Source organism: Schistocerca cancellata, chromosome 2 (genome assembly GCF_023864275.1).
Source record: "Schistocerca cancellata isolate TAMUIC-IGC-003103 chromosome 2, iqSchCanc2.1, whole genome shotgun sequence".
NCBI classification, from domain to species: Eukaryota; Metazoa; Arthropoda; class Insecta; order Orthoptera; family Acrididae; genus Schistocerca; species Schistocerca cancellata.
The window spans coordinates 171,818,762-171,836,885 of NC_064627.1; the positions used below are offsets into that span (position 1 = coordinate 171,818,762).

General features: G+C 37.5%; 1 protein-coding gene across 1 annotated transcript in view; it reads right to left on the reverse strand.

Annotated features, from left to right (window-relative positions):
* The window catches only part of LOC126161492 (uncharacterized), a 307,720-nt gene that overhangs the window by 101,214 nt on the left and 188,382 nt on the right, over positions 1 to 18,124 (reverse strand). Inside the window, exons 15-16 of the mRNA XM_049917389.1 lie at positions 2,695 to 2,855; positions 2,013 to 2,236 (exon numbers count right to left, since the gene is read on the reverse strand). Coding sequence (XP_049773346.1) covers positions 2,013 to 2,236; positions 2,695 to 2,855 — 385 coding nt within the window. The remainder of the gene's footprint in view (positions 1 to 2,012; positions 2,237 to 2,694; positions 2,856 to 18,124) is intronic.

An 18,124-nucleotide genomic window follows, 5' to 3' on the forward strand; every position in this document is an offset into this window, starting at 1 on the left:
ATTCTGTAATGAATTCATGGCTGAGTTCATCTCCTTTTAACAATAATCTATGGAAGATCCCTGCAACAAAATACTGTACCCTGTAGTTGGGAAAAAGGACAGACCAAACCAGTTTATAAGAACGGGTGGCAGAATTGATCCACAAAACTACTGTCCTTTAATCTTGACAGCTATTTGTTGTAAAATCTTAGAACATAATCAGAGCTAAAACATAATTAGGTATATCAAACAGATTTATCTCCTGCACACCAAACAGCATAGATTCTGAAAACATCCATCATTTGAAACAAAACTCTCTCCTTTCCCACAAAGCCTCCTGAATGGCACTCATCAAGGCAGTCACACAGATGCAGTATTTGTCAATTTCCAAAAAGCATTTTGCTCAGTACCACATCTATGTTAAACAACATAAGGTTTTTTTTTTGTGGTGGTGGGGGTGGGGTGGGGGTGGGGGGGGGGGGGATTGCACGCACTATGCTAGCTTTGTTGGAGAGTCATCAACAGATGTAAAAGTAACTTCAGGTGTGCTGGGATCTTTGCTGTTCTGTTCAAGTTGTATAATAATGACCTTCTGGACAATATTAATAATAACCTCCAACTTTTTGTAGATGATGCAGATATCTATAATGAAGTATTGTTTGAAAAAAAGCAGAACAAATATTTAACCTGGTCTTGGTAAGTTTTCAATGTGATGCAAGATTTGACTACTTGCCTTATATGTTCAGAACTGTAAAACTGTGTAGGTGTTTAAAAAAACAGTCATAAATTTCCTATGAGAATAAAATAAAAGATACGCAGCTGGGATTGGTCGAGTCTTATAAATACCGAGGTGCCTCGATTTGTAGTGATATGAAACTGAACGATCAAACAGTGTGCTGTAGGTAAAGCAAGTAGCAGACACTTTTTCATCGGTAGAATAGTAGGGAAATGTGATCAGTCTACAAATGAAACTGACATATATCCTAAACAATTGTCAGCACGAAAGTTTTTGTCTATCAGTAACCTTACATGTTGCCAGATAACACAAGAATAAAAATGTATTTTTCAAATTTAGGGAGGTATACATTATTATGAATCCTACAAAATTGCTCAACTGTGTGGGACCCATACAGAAAGGACTACAGGGGATATTAAAGGACACAAAGAAGGGCAGCATGAATGGTCATCGGCTTCCTCAACCCACGGGAGAGTGTCATGCAGATGCTGAAAGAATTGAACTGGCAGATGCTTGAGGACAGGTGTAAACTCTCTCTTGGAAACCTATTTAGGAAATTTCAGGAACCAACTTTAAGTGATGAATCTAAAAATATACACTCTACGTATCACAGCCATGGGAATTGCAAGACAGGAGTACACTAATTACAGCACATACACAAGAATTTAAGTAATTATTCTCATCACTGGGATCCCCATGTGAATGGAATAGAAAAAAAAGTCCTAATGAGCCCTCTGCGATTCACATCACAGTGGTTTGCAGAGTATAGATGTAACTGTAGAAATGTATTCAAAATCATCTTAAGATTACTTTCTAATGAGTCAAACTGTTTTTGACACAATTTGTGTGACCATAAGCTGGAAATATGCAATAAAAGAACTCAAAAACTGTTTTATCTGCAGATGATACAAGTATAACTATTGCGCATTCAGGTGACGAGCTGAATAATGTGTCAAATCATGTTCTGTAGAGAACTCGCTCCTGGTTTGGCTTGTAATTTGCAGAATCTGTACTACAAAATCAATATAATCAAAAGTTTATTCAAATGATATAATGAGATGTACAAAAGATATAGCTGACAGTCATTGCACATTTGAAATAAGTATATGCTGAAGCAAGAAGAATTTTTGCTCTGGTTCTTTTAGCTTTCTACTTTTTTTACTATTTTTTCTTTATTGACAGCGTGACAGTTTTTGTCTATCAGTAACCTTACATGTTGCCAGATAAAACAAGAAGAAAAATGTATGTTTCAAATTGATGGGATATACCTTATTATGAATATTTGTGGAACAGTTACCTGAATATTTGCTTTCTTACAAATAAGAAACATCTCTGCAATCAGTTTATGCAGTGCCCCATGTTGACTGAAGAGTGGCCTGTCCATGTATATTGTTTCTAACAAGCCATTATTAAGTTCACTGCAACCTATTGAATTTCTTGTATCCATTGTTACAGCAATGTCATTATTGTTACACATCAATCCTGACCACTGAAATTCATCTAACCATTTATTCAACTCATCTGAAAAGAAAAATGAAAATGCCTTAAACTGTAGATAATGACTTTATCTTGGACCTAAATCTGTGTACAAGAATTTTATATGTGACAATAAATTTTATCTGCAAATACATTTAATGTTATATGCCTTAAAATTATATCTCGTAATAAGCAGTCCCAACAATAAACAAACATATCACAGGAGGTAAATAGAAAACTGTGAGAATGACAAGCCCACAATTACTTTGAAGGATGCAAGGCACAATGAAGACTTTTGAAGTTGTCAAAGATGAATATTCCTCCAAGTCTCACAAATATCTCAATTCTAAGGCAAGAATACATCGAACTAGATGTGCTATGATTCATGAATGAAACAAAATTTCAGTTTTAAGTAGCCGATGTACAGCATTTCTACACAGCTATTTGTTTGTTCATGTATCAAATAAATAATTGCTATTCTGGGCAAATAAAAGGACACTAACCTGAAGGACAAAAGCAACAGGCATTGCTGGTTAACCTTTCAACCAAGTAAAAGTCATCTTCATCTTTCTCATGCCTTTTCTCAGATACTATTAAAGTATCTGTCACACACATTAATTCCTCTGAAGTTGAGGTCAAGTAAAAAGGCCTCTCAGCAACACATCTTCAACAACAAAATACAATAGCTTGTATTTACACCATTAAAATACTTTCAGTAACATACATTAACTATCTATAAAACAACACCAAGTCAAAATGTATCTCTCATTTTCTTAGAACATTATTACTGTGCAAAATAATAATATGGGCATAATACAATATCCTCGTCCTTACAATTAAAAGTAGAAACAGTTTCATTTTACAAAACATATCTGTATTCTTTATGATTAATGATGCAGAGAAGTCTTTGATAAACTGAAGATGCTATTGAAGCTAAAGTGTTACCATACAATGAAGGCTTTCACGACTGGATGTTTCAGCTGCCGAGAATTCTTCCAGGTTGTATGGCACTGGATCCATGGACCACGGCCATACAACACAGAAGAATTCTCGGCAGCTTAGTATTACACCACAAAACCAATGCCCAGGGTTCTCTCAGCAATGTTTACATACATATGTCAAAGAACTAACAAAGACATCAACAAAATGAAGCTGTGATATCTGTGGGTTGTTAAACAATCAAAAAAAGAGCAGAACATGGAAATAAGGGTTTTCAGAATAATCTACTGGTCACAATAACAAGAAGTAGCAATGCAACAAGGACCCATATGAACCATTATTGTTGTTGTTATTATTATTATTATTATTATTATTATTATTATTCTTTCTTTTCTCAGACATTATGTCTGGTCAAAAATAAAAGTGACGCAGACCTTGATCAAGCGTGACTTCCTTTTAACTGTACAGTATATGTTACATTGCATTTAGGAACTTTCAGGTTATTGAACATGTATCAATAATTACGGATTTCTGTAATTGTATATATAAGTTTGGATGTAGCTGTATTGCATTGATGTACTGGAGGATATTGTGTGGTATGACTCCTGTAGTTGATAGTATAATTGGTATAATGTCAACTTTATCCTGATGCCACATGTCCTTGACTTCCTCAGCCAGTTGGACATATTTTTCAATTTTTTCTCCTGTTTTCTTTTGTATATTTGTTGTATTGGGTATGGATATTTCGATTAGTTGTGTTACTTTCTTCTTTTTATTGGTGAGTATGATGTCAGGTTTGTTATGTGGTGTTGTTTTATCTGTTATAATGGTTCTGTTCCAGTATAATTTGTATTCATCATTCTCCAGTACATTTTGTGGTGCATACTTGTATGTGGGAACGTGTTGTTTTATAAGTTTATGTTGTAATGCAAGCTGTTGATGTATTATTTTTGCTACATTGTCATGTCTTCTGGGGTATTCTGTATTTGCTAGTATTGTACATCCACTTGTGATGTGATCTACTGTTTCTATTTGTTGTTTGCAAAGTCTGCATTTATCTGTTGTGGTATTGGGATCTTTAATAATATGCTTGCTGTAATATCTGGTGTTTATTGTTTGATCCTGTATTGCAATCATGAATCCTTCCTTCTCACTGTATATATTGCCTTTTCTTAGCCATGTGTTGGATGCGTCTTGATGTGTGGCTGTGTTAGATGATATGGGTGCTTGCCATGTAGCGTTTTCTTTTTCCAATTTACTTTCTTCGTATCTGTTGATGTTATGTGATCTAAAGGGTTGTAGAAGTGGTTATGAAATTGCAGTGGTGTAGCCGATGTATTTATATGAGCGATTGCTTGTGTATTTTGCTAGTTCCTGCTTGTTCTAGAAAGAATTTTCTTAAATTGTCTACCTGTCCATAATGTAGGTTTCTTATGTCAATGAATCCCCTTCCTCCTTCCTTTCTGTTTAATGTGAATCTTTCTGTAGCTGAATGTATGTGATGTATTCTATATTTGTAGCATTGTGATCGTGTAAGTGTACTGAGTGCTTCTAGGTCTGTGTTACTCCATTTCACTACTCCAAATGAGTAGGTCAATATTGGTATAGCATAAGTATTTATAGCTTTTGTTTTGTTTCTTGGTGTCAATTCTGTTTTCAGTATTTTTGTTAGTCTTTGTCTATATTTTTCTTTTAGTTCTTCTTTAATATTTGTATTATCTATTCCTATTTTTTGTCTGTATCCTAGATATTTATAGGCATCTGTTTTTTCCATCGCTTCTATGGAGTCACTGTGGTTATCCAATATGTAATCTTCTTGTTTAGTGTGTTTTCCCTTGACTATGCTATTTTTCTTACATTTGTCTGTTCCAAAAGCCATATTTATATCATTGCTGAATACTTCTGTTATCTTTAGTAATTGGTTGAGTTGTTGATTGGTTGCTGCCAGTAGCTTTAGATCATCCATGTATAGCAAATGTGTGATTTTGTGTGGGTATGTTCCAGTAATATTATATCCATAATTTGTATTATTTAGCATGTTGGATAGTGGGTTCAGAGCAAGACAGAACCAGAAAGGGCTTAATGAGTCTCCTTGGTATATTCCACACTTAATCTGTATTGGCTGTGATGTGATATTATCTGAATTTGTTTGGATATTATGTGTGGTTTTCCAGTTTTTCATTACTATGTTTGGGAACTGCATTAATTTAGGATCTACTTTGTATATTTCCAATATCTGTAGTAACCATGAGTGGGGTACACTATCAAAAGCTTTTTGGTAATCAATGTATGCATAGTGTAGCGACCTTTGTTTAGTTTTAGCTTGATATGTCACCTCTGCATCTATTATCAGTTGCTCTTTACATCCTCGTGCTCCTTTGCAGCAGCCTTTTTGTTCTTCATTTATAATTTTGTTCTGTGTTGTATGTGTCATTAATTTCTGTGTAATGACTGAAGTTAATATTTTGTAGATTGTTGGTAGGCATGTTATGGGGCGATATTTAGCTGGGTTTGCTGTGTCTGCTTGATCTTTAGGTTTCAGATAGGTTATTCCATGTGTAAGTGTATCAGGGAATGTGTATGGGTCTGCAATGTAACTGTTAAATAATTTAGTGAGATGTGAATGTGTTGAGGTGAATTTCTTTAGCCAGAAATTTGCTATTTTATCATTTCCAGGGGCTTCCCAATTGTGCGTAGAATTAATTGCTCGGGTGACTTCATGTTGCAAAATTATCACTTCAGGCATTTGTGGTATCATCTTGTATGTGTCTGTTTCTGCTTGTTTCCACAGTGCATGCCTGTTATGTTGTATCGGGTTTGACCATATGTTGCTCCAGAAGTGTTCCATGTCTGTTATGCTTGGTGGATTGTCTATTTTAATGTGTGTGTTATCTATTGTCTGGTAAAATTTCTTTTGGTTTGTGTTGAATGTTTGGTTTTGTTTCCTTCTATTTTCACTTTTTTTGTATCTTCTAAGTCGTTTGGCCAATGCTTGTAATTTCTGCTTCTTTTCATCTAATTGCTCTATTGCTTCTTGTTGTGAGATTTTACCTAACCTTTTCCGTTTTTTGTCTGACATTTCATTTCTTATAAATTGTGTTAGCTGTCCGATGTCTTTTCTCAGTTTTTCTATTCTGATCTGTAGTCTGTGTTGCCATGCTGGTTTTGTGGGTTTCTTCTGTGTGTTGGTTGGTTCTGATCTCTGCCTAGTGTGTATATTTAGTGAAGTGAGTGCTCCTACATAACCCAGTAATTGTAACTCTTCCATAGTTGTATTTTCATTTATTTTGTTGAGTATGATTGTGTTGATAGTTTTTATTGTTGTTTCGACTTGTGGGTTATTTGGTGGTCTATGCAAGAATGGTCTAATGTCTGTATTTGTGTCTTTGTATTCTATATATGTCAACTGAAATTTTTCTTCTATATCTAACATGTGTGTCACTTCACGTTCTATTTGTGCTTGTTCTCGTGGCTGTCTGAAGATTTCGTTTTCCCATTATTGTTTAATTGACGCGTTTTGTTCTTTGTTTGTTTTCTCTGGGATGTTTGAGTCCATTACTGTATTTTCTTCTTCTTCTAATTGCACATTATTTTGTTCCAGTATTTGTTGTACTTGTTGTTTGATGTTTTCTAATTCTGGCTGGGGTATCCTGTTATTTTTTTTTATTATTACACGGATCTGATCAGCTAGTCGTCGTTCTGTTAAAAATTTTAATTCCGGGTATCTGGTAATAAATGTTGTGTATACTTGTGATCTGTATCCAGTTGTGTTGGTTCCTCGGTTTGTTGCTTGGTAATAACAGAACATGAGGTGTCGATTAACTTCATCTGACCATCTCATCCTCTGTCTTTGTTTTCCTTCTAGGGTGGTTGCAGGAAGCATATCCTGCAAAAAACCTCTATTTGGATTTAAATCATTTTCCAGTTGGCTAGCAGTGTCGTTACCATTGTGGGCGGGCATAGGGTCCTCGACCATGACGGCACTTGTCCGAGGCTTCTTTAGTTCTGTCCTGAACCAAGTAATCACACTAAAAGGGGGGTTAGCCCTATTAGTGGTTTGTTCTTTTCGTCGCCTTTTACGACTGGCAGAACATACCGGAGGCCTATTCTCCCGGGCCTCCACGGGGATTATTATTATTATTATTATTATTATTTCTATTTCTGAAGAAAAACAGTATAAGAAGGAAATTTGAGAAAATAGTCAAGGCGTGACAGAAAAGATACTTAGAATACTCTTCAGTTTCACTGGAGGTAAGAACAAAAAAATACCTAACAGGAGACATTGTAATATAAACTGAACAACCTGTTACAGGGACAGACAAAAACAATGGAAATACCACAAACACGACACGTTACCACCCTTAACTCTGTGCAGGAAACCCTATGGCGTTCAAAATGGCTTCCAGTCATCTTGGAATGAATAAATACAGGCCCTGTAGGGTTTTCAAGCAAATCTTACATCATTCTTCCTACAAAATACTGGCATGCCCAGGTGATGGCAATTGAGGTGGATAGCAACCAGGCACCCTTCTTTCCGAAGTAGAGGTGACAATGGTGGCCACACAGTAGATGTGACAACTGAATTGCCCTTGTATTTATTGTAAGTTTAAATTGAAACCTGTACAATTTGACACGTTCCATATCCTTGTGATTGACTCACTAACTGGATCTACGGAACAAGAAATAAATAAATAAATAAATAAATCATGCTCACACTCACAAAACCAGTGCTGGATGTTGTGAACTGTGTGAATAGGGCCATGTGGTCTTTGACTGTAGCATCACCATGGAATGGACTTATCAGTCAAAATAGTCACATAATCATTGATAGTAATATGACCATGCACAGCAACCGAACTCCCGCCATGTTTCATTCTTGGGGTCATTAACTCTGCCAGAAGCTGGAAACAGTGTGAAACAAGATTAATCTGACTAAATGACTTTCTTTCACTGCTCCATAGTCCAGTTTTATGGTTTCACATTCAAGTTCTCCTGTTATGAGCATTTGCATTACTGATGAGTTGTTTTGGAATTTTACCTCACCCTATAATTCCCCACTTCTGGAGCTCCCTTCGTTTTCTGGTGCTGACAGGGTCTGAGTTCAGCAGTGACTTTTGCAGCTGTCAGCCTGTTACTTTTTTCTTCAATTATCATCTGTCACAGTCACTGAACACACACTTTCATCCACATTGTGACTTGGCAGATATTTTTCTGCTTTCCTTGTAAGCAGTATAAATCTTTGATACAGTGTCTCTTGAAACATCAAACACTTTGGCTATCTTGGCTATGGAAGTACCCATCATATTAATAGCAACAATTTGCTCACACTGAAATTCACGTAGCCCTGACATAATGCACTCACAGTAACAAAGAACATGGTTCTGAACATGATGTGTTGAGAATACTGTATAGGTCCAATTTGTGGTCAAATGTAACAGTGCACCCTGCAGGCTTGCTAGCATCTGGATTTATGTTCAAGCATGTGTTTCTATATTTTGTCCAACTCCCGTAATACAGCTGACATTAAGACTCCTGTTCAAATCAAATCGGCTAGTAACAGAATCTAAATAGGTAAATCACAAATAAGAAAAATCCCTTTGTTCAGCACCAACAGCATATTCCTATTCAGTTCCATCTGAACTGCAATATGTTTCCACTGTGTCTGTGCTGTTAACTGTTCTTCGTCAATAGCTGCTGTTTCAGTCATTACATTCACTTCAGGTACTTTTTTACAACCCAGTAATTAAGCTTTCCCTTCTCCTACACATATTTGTTTTGACCTGGTTATGGCCAAGTACTCATCTAACACATTGCACTCTACTGGTGAATGCAAAGTACATTTCTTTTCGCAATTACTGTACAACACCATGGACTAAACCAAGAACCTCTGTATCTTCAGTCATGGAAATTTAATAATTTTAATCTGTACTACTATACAAAGACAAGTATAACATTGTTACCGAAAATCTCAAAACGTTCATGACCAATTTACTTCAAATTTTTTTACACATTACTCAAATGCTCAGATAGACGTAAGTTACATATTTTTTAATACACATGGTACATGAATATACAGCTAATACATAAGGGGGAAACATTAGCAAAAATCTTGCAAAGTTTTTGACCATTTTATTTAAAATTGTTACACAATACTCTACTAACATTCTGATGGACACAGGCTATATATTTTTTTAAACAATGAAATATAGATTTTCAGTTAAACCAATAGCAAGGAAAAAAATGCTGCACTGTGAAAATATTGTTTTCTTTTATTTCTCACTATCAGTCTGAACTAAGATATAAGGGAATTTAAACCATTGGTCAAATTTTTTCTTCCACATACATTCTTTCTACTTTTATATAATTTTAAATGCAAATTGTATACACAACCATGTGCTGTTTCATTATCTTCATTGCAGTGAGTTTTAAAAGGAAAGAGGAATGTCATTTTTATGGCTTATCTACTTATATGCAACTACATCTACACAGATACTTTGCAATCCACTTTACGGCACGTGGTGGAGGGTACCCCACACCACTACTAGTCACTTCCTCTCCTGTTCCACTCGCAAATAGAGCAAGGGAAAATCGACTGTCTATATGCCTCCACATGAGCCCTAATTTCTTAAATCTTATCTTAATGATCCAATAACAATATTATGGAAGGAAAGTTTCCACACAGCATATAGCGGAGATGCTGAGTCGCAGATAGACACGTCAAAAAGACTGTCGCAAATAAGCATTTGGCCAGCAAGGCCTTCGTCGAAAACACACACACACACAGCATCTCATGCACATGACTGCAGTCTCTGGCAACTGAACCCACACTGAGAGCAGCAGCACCAATGCATGATGGAGTGCCAAGAGGGTTATGGGAACATACGATATATTGCAAGCAAAGTTCCCCTGTGCATAATTCAGAAAAGGTGTTGGTGGGAAGGATCAACATGGCACAGGCTGTGAAACAGTCATTGAAATGAAGGATGACGTGTTGTGCAGCGTGTTCTGCAACAGGATGGTCCACTTCTTTCTTGGCCACAATTTATTGGTGGCCATTCATGCGGACAGACGCCTTGTTGGTTGTCATGCCCACATAGAATGCAGTACAGTGGTTGAAGCTTAGCTTGTAGATCACATGATTGGTTTCACTGGTAGCCCTCCCTTCGATGTGATAGGTGATGTTCATGACCAGAATGGAGTAGGTGGTGGTGGGAGGATGTATTGGACAGGTCTAGCATCTAAGTTTATTACAGGGATATGAGCCATGAGGTAGAGGATTGGGAGCAGGGGTCGTGTAGGGATGGACAAGTATATTATGCACATTCAGTGGACGGCGGAATACAACTGTGGCAAGGGGTGGGAAGGAAGGATAGTGGGCAGGACATTTCTCATTTCAGGGCTTGACGAGAGATAGTGAAACCTGGCGGAGAATGTAATTCAATTGCTCCAGTCTTGGGTGCTACTGAGTTATGAGGGGAACGCTCCTCTGTGTCCGGCAGTGAGACTTTGGGAGGTGGTGGGTAATTGGAAAGATAAGGTACGGGAGATTTGTTTTTGTTCAAGGTTGGGAGGATAATAATGGGCTGTGAAGACTTCAGTGACATCCTCGGTATGTTTCAAGAGGAACCACTTATCTCTGCAGATGTGATGACCATGAGTGGCTAGGCAGTGTGGAAGGGACTTCTTGGTATGGAGCAGGTGGGGGCTGTCAAAATGCAGGTATTGCTGGTGGTTAGTAGGTTTGATATGGACGGAGGTACTAATGTAGCCATCTTTGAGGTGAAGGTCAAAATCTAGGAGTAGGACCAGGCGAAGCAAATGGGGGGGGGGGGGGGGGGGGGAAGCTGTTTAGGTTCTGGAGGAATGTGATAAGGTGTCCTCACCCTTGATCCAGATCACAAAGATTGTCATCAATGAATACGTACCAGGTGAGGGTTTCAGGATTATCGGTGTTTAGGAAGGATTCCTCTGGTTGGCCCATGAACAGGTTGGCCTAGGATGGTGCCTTATGGGTGCCCACAGCCGTCCCTTGAGTTTGTTTGTAGGTAATGCCTTCAAAGGAGAAGTAATTGTGGGCGAGGATACAGTTGGTCATGGCAACCAGGAAGGAGGCTGTTGGTTTGGAATCAGTCTGGCGTTGGGAAAGGTAGTGTTCAATAGCAGTAAGACCATAGGCATTAGGGATGTTTTTGTAAAGGGAGGCGGCATCAATAGTGATGAGCAGGGCACCGTGTGGTAAAGGGACACGGACAGGAACAGGAACAGTGGAGAGTTGGTGGAGGAAATGGTTGGTATCTTTTGTATAAGATTTATACAGGAAGGTAGGTTTCGGGTAATAGGTTGAAGGTTTTGGTCTACAAGAGCAGAGATTCTCTCAGTGGTGGCACAGTAACCAGCCACAATTGGGTGTCCTGGGTGGTTGGGTTTATGGACTTTAGGTACTGGGACGCACCTAAGGATTTGAGGGGTGATTGGAGATGATGCTTGATTTCAGGAATGGGCTCGTTGTGACAGGGTTTGTAGGTGGATATATTTGACAGCTGGTGGAATCATTCTGGCAGGTAATCCTAGTGATTCAAAACAACAGTGGTGAAGCCTTTTACCGCAGGTAGGATTTTAAGGTCAGGATCTGTTTTTAGATGGTGGACTGCAGTTCTTTCTGTGGATGTAAGGTTAGTTTGCATGTTGAGATATTTGGGGAATGATACTGAGGCAAGGTTCGAAGTTAAGAAATTCTCCGAAAGTTAACAGGGGATGATTTGGGAGCTATGGGGGTGGATCATGGTTGGATGGAGGAGTGAACTGAATCAGGCAGGGTTCAACATTGGACTTTGATTGGGTCTGATTGGTAGGGTTGGTGGCGAAAAAGTGTTTCCACTGTAGGGACAGGGGGGGGGGGAGGGGGGAGAAAGTCTTTAACACATCCTGTATTATTGAATCTGGGAGTGGGGCAATAGGTGAGGCCTTTGGAAAGGACTGATATTTCTGTGGGGCTAAAGCTTCTGGAAGAAAGGTTCATGATTGTGTTTCGGGTCTGGGTCAATCCATACCAAGTGGCCCAAGAAAAAAAAAAAATAATTGGTTGCTTGACCATCTCAGAAAAATTTTATATTTGCTGGGTGAATTCCCCAATGTTTAGTAGTCATAAAATTTTTTTTTTTTAAATTATTGTTTATTATTTTTAAATGGTGGCCATTTTGTTCCAAACCACATGCAAGTAAGCATCTAATTTTTTTACAATTATTCAGTAGTGGATTGTCCTAAGCCTTTCAGATAAAATGCATTTAGTTCAACACACTCTGAGCTACAAATTAACATTATTATCACTTAGCTGAATGTATTCTTTAATATATTTTTAATAGTTCAAATTAATCAGGTACAAATTAAAAAAAAACAATTTTTGAACAGTAGTTTTACGAAGAAAGATTAATTTCTCAGCTTTAATACTTTTTCTGCTATCGCGCTGTATAGTATAGTTACTTTTCATAGAGTATCAATGGTGAGCAGCTTACACTTAAAAAAAATTCACTATTTTAAAAAATGGATTTTTTGCAATTTTTCCATTTTGGGGCCTGCAATATCTTTGTTGGGGTCCAAGTAAAAATCTGAAAATTTCAGGGTTAATAGACCTTTATGATATCAAACTTCAGTATAAATTTCAACTTTGAGATTCAATTGGAAGTTATGGAAAAAAGATTACAAACACGGGTCAAAAATACATTTTTTAACATCTGCGATATCTGGTAGGCTAATCAAATGAAGTATACCAATTGCATAATGTAACACACCACATTACACTAGCTAAATATTATTTGTCGAAACAAAGCTCTGGTAATAGTTTCAGCAGGCTAACAATTGCATCTGCAAGCCTATACAAGTCTGATTGTTGTCTTCCCCCTTACACCAACAATTGTCTACTCACACTTATTTAGCTGAAGTTCTTGAAGTGTGCAGTTGAAAAGTGGGTCTCAGTGTTCTATTGGTGTTGTTATTAATGAAGCCTGTCATAAAAGTGTGTAAGGAGTGTATCCTAAAGACATTACTTTAATCAAAGATTACAGTGAAGAAGAAAAAGTGTTGTTTTACGTACGAGTCGGCCCAGAGGTCAAATCAACATGCAAGTACCAAGAAAGGAAATACTTAAAAAAATTTCATCACCTTTTTGGTTAGTCCTGCATGGAGCCTTTTGAGAAACCTAAGAAACCTATAACACAAGGTCCGCAAGAAATAAAATGTGCTCATTATTCTAAAAATAAAATCCCTTTCGTCAATCTCATACCAGGAAAATCATTGTGTCCAACATGTTATTCTAAGATATTTATAATTCACAAGAGAAAGATAAGTGAAACCTCAGACACAGAATTTTGTGACTTATCAGCAACCATTAAAAAAGTAGATACAGCTTGTGAAATCCTGGGTATATCGCCTACTAGTAAAATTAGAAAACCAAGTCAAGATAAAAGACCAAGTGCCTTTAATACAAAAATTGAGAAAGTGGCAGCTACAGTCGAAAAGAATTTGGAAGTTTCATTTCAAAATACAATATGTACTAAGAAAGATGGAAGTTCTAAAACTTCACCAACCGAATATGATGATTTGATAGAAAAACTAAAAACTAAACGCAGTACTTCAAACAAAGAGGATAAAATTAAGATATCAGTTTACTGGCGAATTCTTTGAGTCTAGCAAACGTTAGTGATGAATTTAATGTGTCAGAACGACTTGTTAAGTTAACAAGGCAATTAGTAAAAGAACAGGGAATTTTACCAGCAGTACAAAAGAAAAGTGCATCTAACTTGGTAGATGAAAACACAAACAATAAAGTTATTAAGTATTATGACGATGACAATAACAGCCATTTGATGTCTGGCAAAAAAGACTGTGTTTCTGTGAAAGAAAATGGTTCTAAGATTCAAAAACAAAAATGGTTAATATTGTGTAATTTAAATGAACTGTTCACTGAATTTAAAAAAGAAAATCCTGACATTAAAATTGGAAGACCAAAGTTTTGCGAGTTGAGACAAAGATGGTGTATTGTTGCAGGTGCATCTGGCACCCATAATGTTTGTGTTTGTTTGTATCATCAGAAAGTAAAGTTGATAATAGATGGGGCCAAGACCTTTTTGGAAGTTATGGTATGCAATATTGACAGTTACAATTGTATGATCAAGGGGAAATGTAAAGATTGTCCAGGCAAACAAGCCTTACCTGACATGTTTGAAGAATCCGAAGAAGATGATTTGATGCCTGACAATATAAAATACAAACAATGGGTGACACAAGACAGAACTGAAATGGTGACAGCCATAAAATCACGAAAAGAGTTTTTGAAGTGTTGGTGGCTAACCTTGAAAATCTGAAAATGCATCATTTTATTGCAAAGGCTCAAAGTAAATTTTTGAAAGATAAAAAGCAAACCTTGGCAGCTGATGAAAGCTTAGTTGTTGCTGACTTTTCGGAAAATTATTCCTTTGTTGTTCAAGATGAAGTACAAGGGCACCACTGGGTAAACAAACAGGCCACAGTTCATCCATTTGTATTCTATTATAAAGATGAAGATAAACTAATGGGCCACAGCTTTTGTGTCATAAGTGACTACCTTGAACACAACACTACAGCAGTGCACATTTTTCAACTGAAATTAACAAATCACATTACACAGCAGCACCCTTCCATTTAAAAAAAAATTTACTTTTCAGATGGCGCAGCAAGTCAATATGAAAACAAAAACAATTTTATTAACATCTCCTTTCATAAAGGAGATTTTGGGTTTGACGTAGAATGACACTTTTTACTCATTCATTTCATGCCATGGGAAGAACGCCTGTGATGGTGTCGGGGGTACAACAAAGCAAGCTGTCACAAAAACAAGTCTGCAGTGGACCAATGACAATCATAACACCTCAAGACATGTTTGAACTCTGTAAAAAATGTATCAAAGGAATTACCTATGTTTTTGTACAATGTGAGGAAATACAAGAAGTCTATGACAGTGTCCTGAAGTAAATGTACAACACTTGTCAGAAGATTAAAGGCACTCAATCTTTTCATTGTTTTGTACCCCATTCACAAAACTTACTGAAGTGTACGATCACATCAACTTCGCCTGATAGTGAACTTGTGTGGAAAACTTGTACAACTGGTTCTTCACAATAAAGACATAGTGGCTTGTGTATATGATGAACAGTGGTGGGTTGGCGAAGTTCATAATATTGACTCTCAAAACCAAGATGTACATGTTGTATTTTATCACTCTCCAGGACCAAGCACACCTTTTTTTAAAAAAATGAGAAGGATCAAGTTTGGATGCCACTTAAAAATGTACTAAGCAAGCTGTCTCCCATGGAATTTACAGCTATGACTGGGCAAACTTATAATCTAACACCCAAACTGAGTGAACAAATTTCTGAAATGTTCAATGAGCAATGTGCTGAAAAAAAAATAACAAGAGAACAATATAATGTACTTAGTAGGCTTATTTTCAATTAAAAAAGTAAGTAATCATACATATGATTAAATTATATACTGTAACAACTTCCAATTAAATCTCAAAGTTGAAATTTATACTGAAGTTTGATATCATAAATGTCTATTAACTCTGAAATTTTCAGATTTTTATTTGGACCTCAACAAAGATATTGCAGGCCACAAAATGGAAAAATTACAAAAAATCCATTTTTTAAAATAGTGTATTTTTTAAAGTGTAAGCTGCTCACCATTGATACTCTATAAAAAGTAACTATACTATACAGCGTAACAGCAGAAAAAAATATTAAAGCTGAGAAATTAATCTTTCTTTGGAAAACTACTGTTCAAAAATTGTTTTTTTTTAATTTGTGCCTGATAAATTTGAACTATTAAAAATATATTAAAGAATACATTCAGCTAAGTGATGATAATGTTAATTTGTAGCTCAGAGTGTGTTGAACTAAATGCATTTTATCTGAAAGGCTTAGGACAATCCACTACTGAATAATTGTAAAAAATGTAGATGCTTGCAAATACGAAAAAATGCATGTGATCTGGCACAAATATGGCCACCATTTAAAAATGATAAACAACAATTTTTTTTAAAAAAATATTTTTATGACTACTAAACATTGGGGAATTCACCCAGCAAATACAAAATTTTTCTGAGATGGACAAGCAACCAATTATATATGTATTTTTTTTTCCTTGGGCCACTTGGTATGGATTGACCCGTCTGTTTAGGGTCTGGATTCTGGTGGTGGTGGTGGTGGTGGTGGTGGTGGTGGGAGTGAGTTTTGGAGGGTGGGGTAAATGTAGATTTAGGAGACAGGGTTTGTCAGCTATGAGGGGATGTGGGGGAGGTTTGGAATTTGTTGTAGAAGTGGTCGACAGTGGTACTCCGAGGCCGGAGTAGGAAGTTAGCAGGGTGGAGTGTTTTTTTTTGAAGTGTCATTGTCATTGTTGCTCTAGTTGCTGGAGGGCAAGCTTTTCAATGTGTGTTATGGGTTCCAGGAATTTGAAATTGCGTAGCAGGAGAATTTTGTGGATGGAGAGAAAGCACTGCAAGGAGGTTTGGGCTTGGTTGATATGGTTTTGCAGGACTATGTTGCTGAGGCTAAGGATTGGCGCAATTTTAACAGATGGAGGTCATTTTGGAAGGATGGGTGGCAGCCAGAGATGGGTAATTTGATGGTAAGGTCATTTTGGGGGGGATTCCAAGAGACAAGCAACAACACAGGAACAGTATGTGGGGCTGGGTTCTGGCAAGGCCTAAGGAATCTTTTCTGTATTGATGCAGATGGAAGGAGCATGGATCCATGGCGGTTGAAAAAATTTGAAAAATTACGTAAGTAAGCTAGATTTATGTCCGAAAAAATTCGTAAAAGTACACCCAAATATGTGGGAAAAAGCATGAGAAGGATGAAACAGATGCAAAAGGGGGAAATAAGACAAAATCTGAGAGAGTCCATCAGACAAACTCACTAAAACCGGTGTGAAGTCACATGAGATCAAAGAAAAGATATAAAAGACAAAAAAAAAAAAAAAAAAAAAAAAACTGTCCACCATACCTACACAACATGCTTGTCCATCCAGACACACAACCCATGCTCCCCCCTCCCTACCTCAGGGCTCATATCCCTGTAATAGACCTAGATGCAAGACCTGTCGAATACATCCTCCCACCACCACCTACTCCAGTCCAATCACAAACATCACCTATCCCATCAAAGAGAGGGCTACCTGTGAAACCAGTCATGTGATCTACAAGCTAAGCTGCAGCCACTATGCTGCATTCTATGTGGGCAATGACAACCAACAAGCTGTCTGTCCACATAAATGGCCACCGACAAACTGTGGCCAAGAAACAAGTGGACCACCCTGTTGCAGAACATGCTGCACAACATGTCATCCTTCATTTCAGTGACTGCTTCACAGCCTATGCCATATTCATCCTTCCCACCAAAACCAGCTTTTCTGAATTGCACAGGAGGGAACTTCCCCTGCAATATGTCCTATGTTCCCGTAACCCTCCTGGCCTTAACCTTTGTTAGTCATTGTCCTCACCCATCCTGCCCCTTCCCTGTTTCCATTTCAGTACTACACAGCCCTCATTCCACCATCGCACCCAGTCTTCTTACTTCTCTACTTTTCCACTCCCCCACCCCCTCCCGACCTCTCCCCTGCCCTCTGTCTAACCTCCCAAATGCATATAGCTGCCCTACCCTCTCTCCACTTCGTTCCTGTGCACTCCCCAGCAGCACTTCACTGTCCCCCACCCCTAGCCTACATTCTCCCCTTCCTCACACCAGCCTCCTCCTTACCCCCACCCAGTCACCACTCCCATCATGCACTGGTGACAGTATTTTTGTTGTGCCTATTTGCAACTCAGCATCCACTCCGCTATATGATGAATGGCAACTTTCTCTCCATAATATTGTAACATTCCATCCTGGATTTTCCATTGTTTGATTTTTATCTTAATGATCCCTATGCACAATGTATGTTGGAAGAAGTAGAATCATT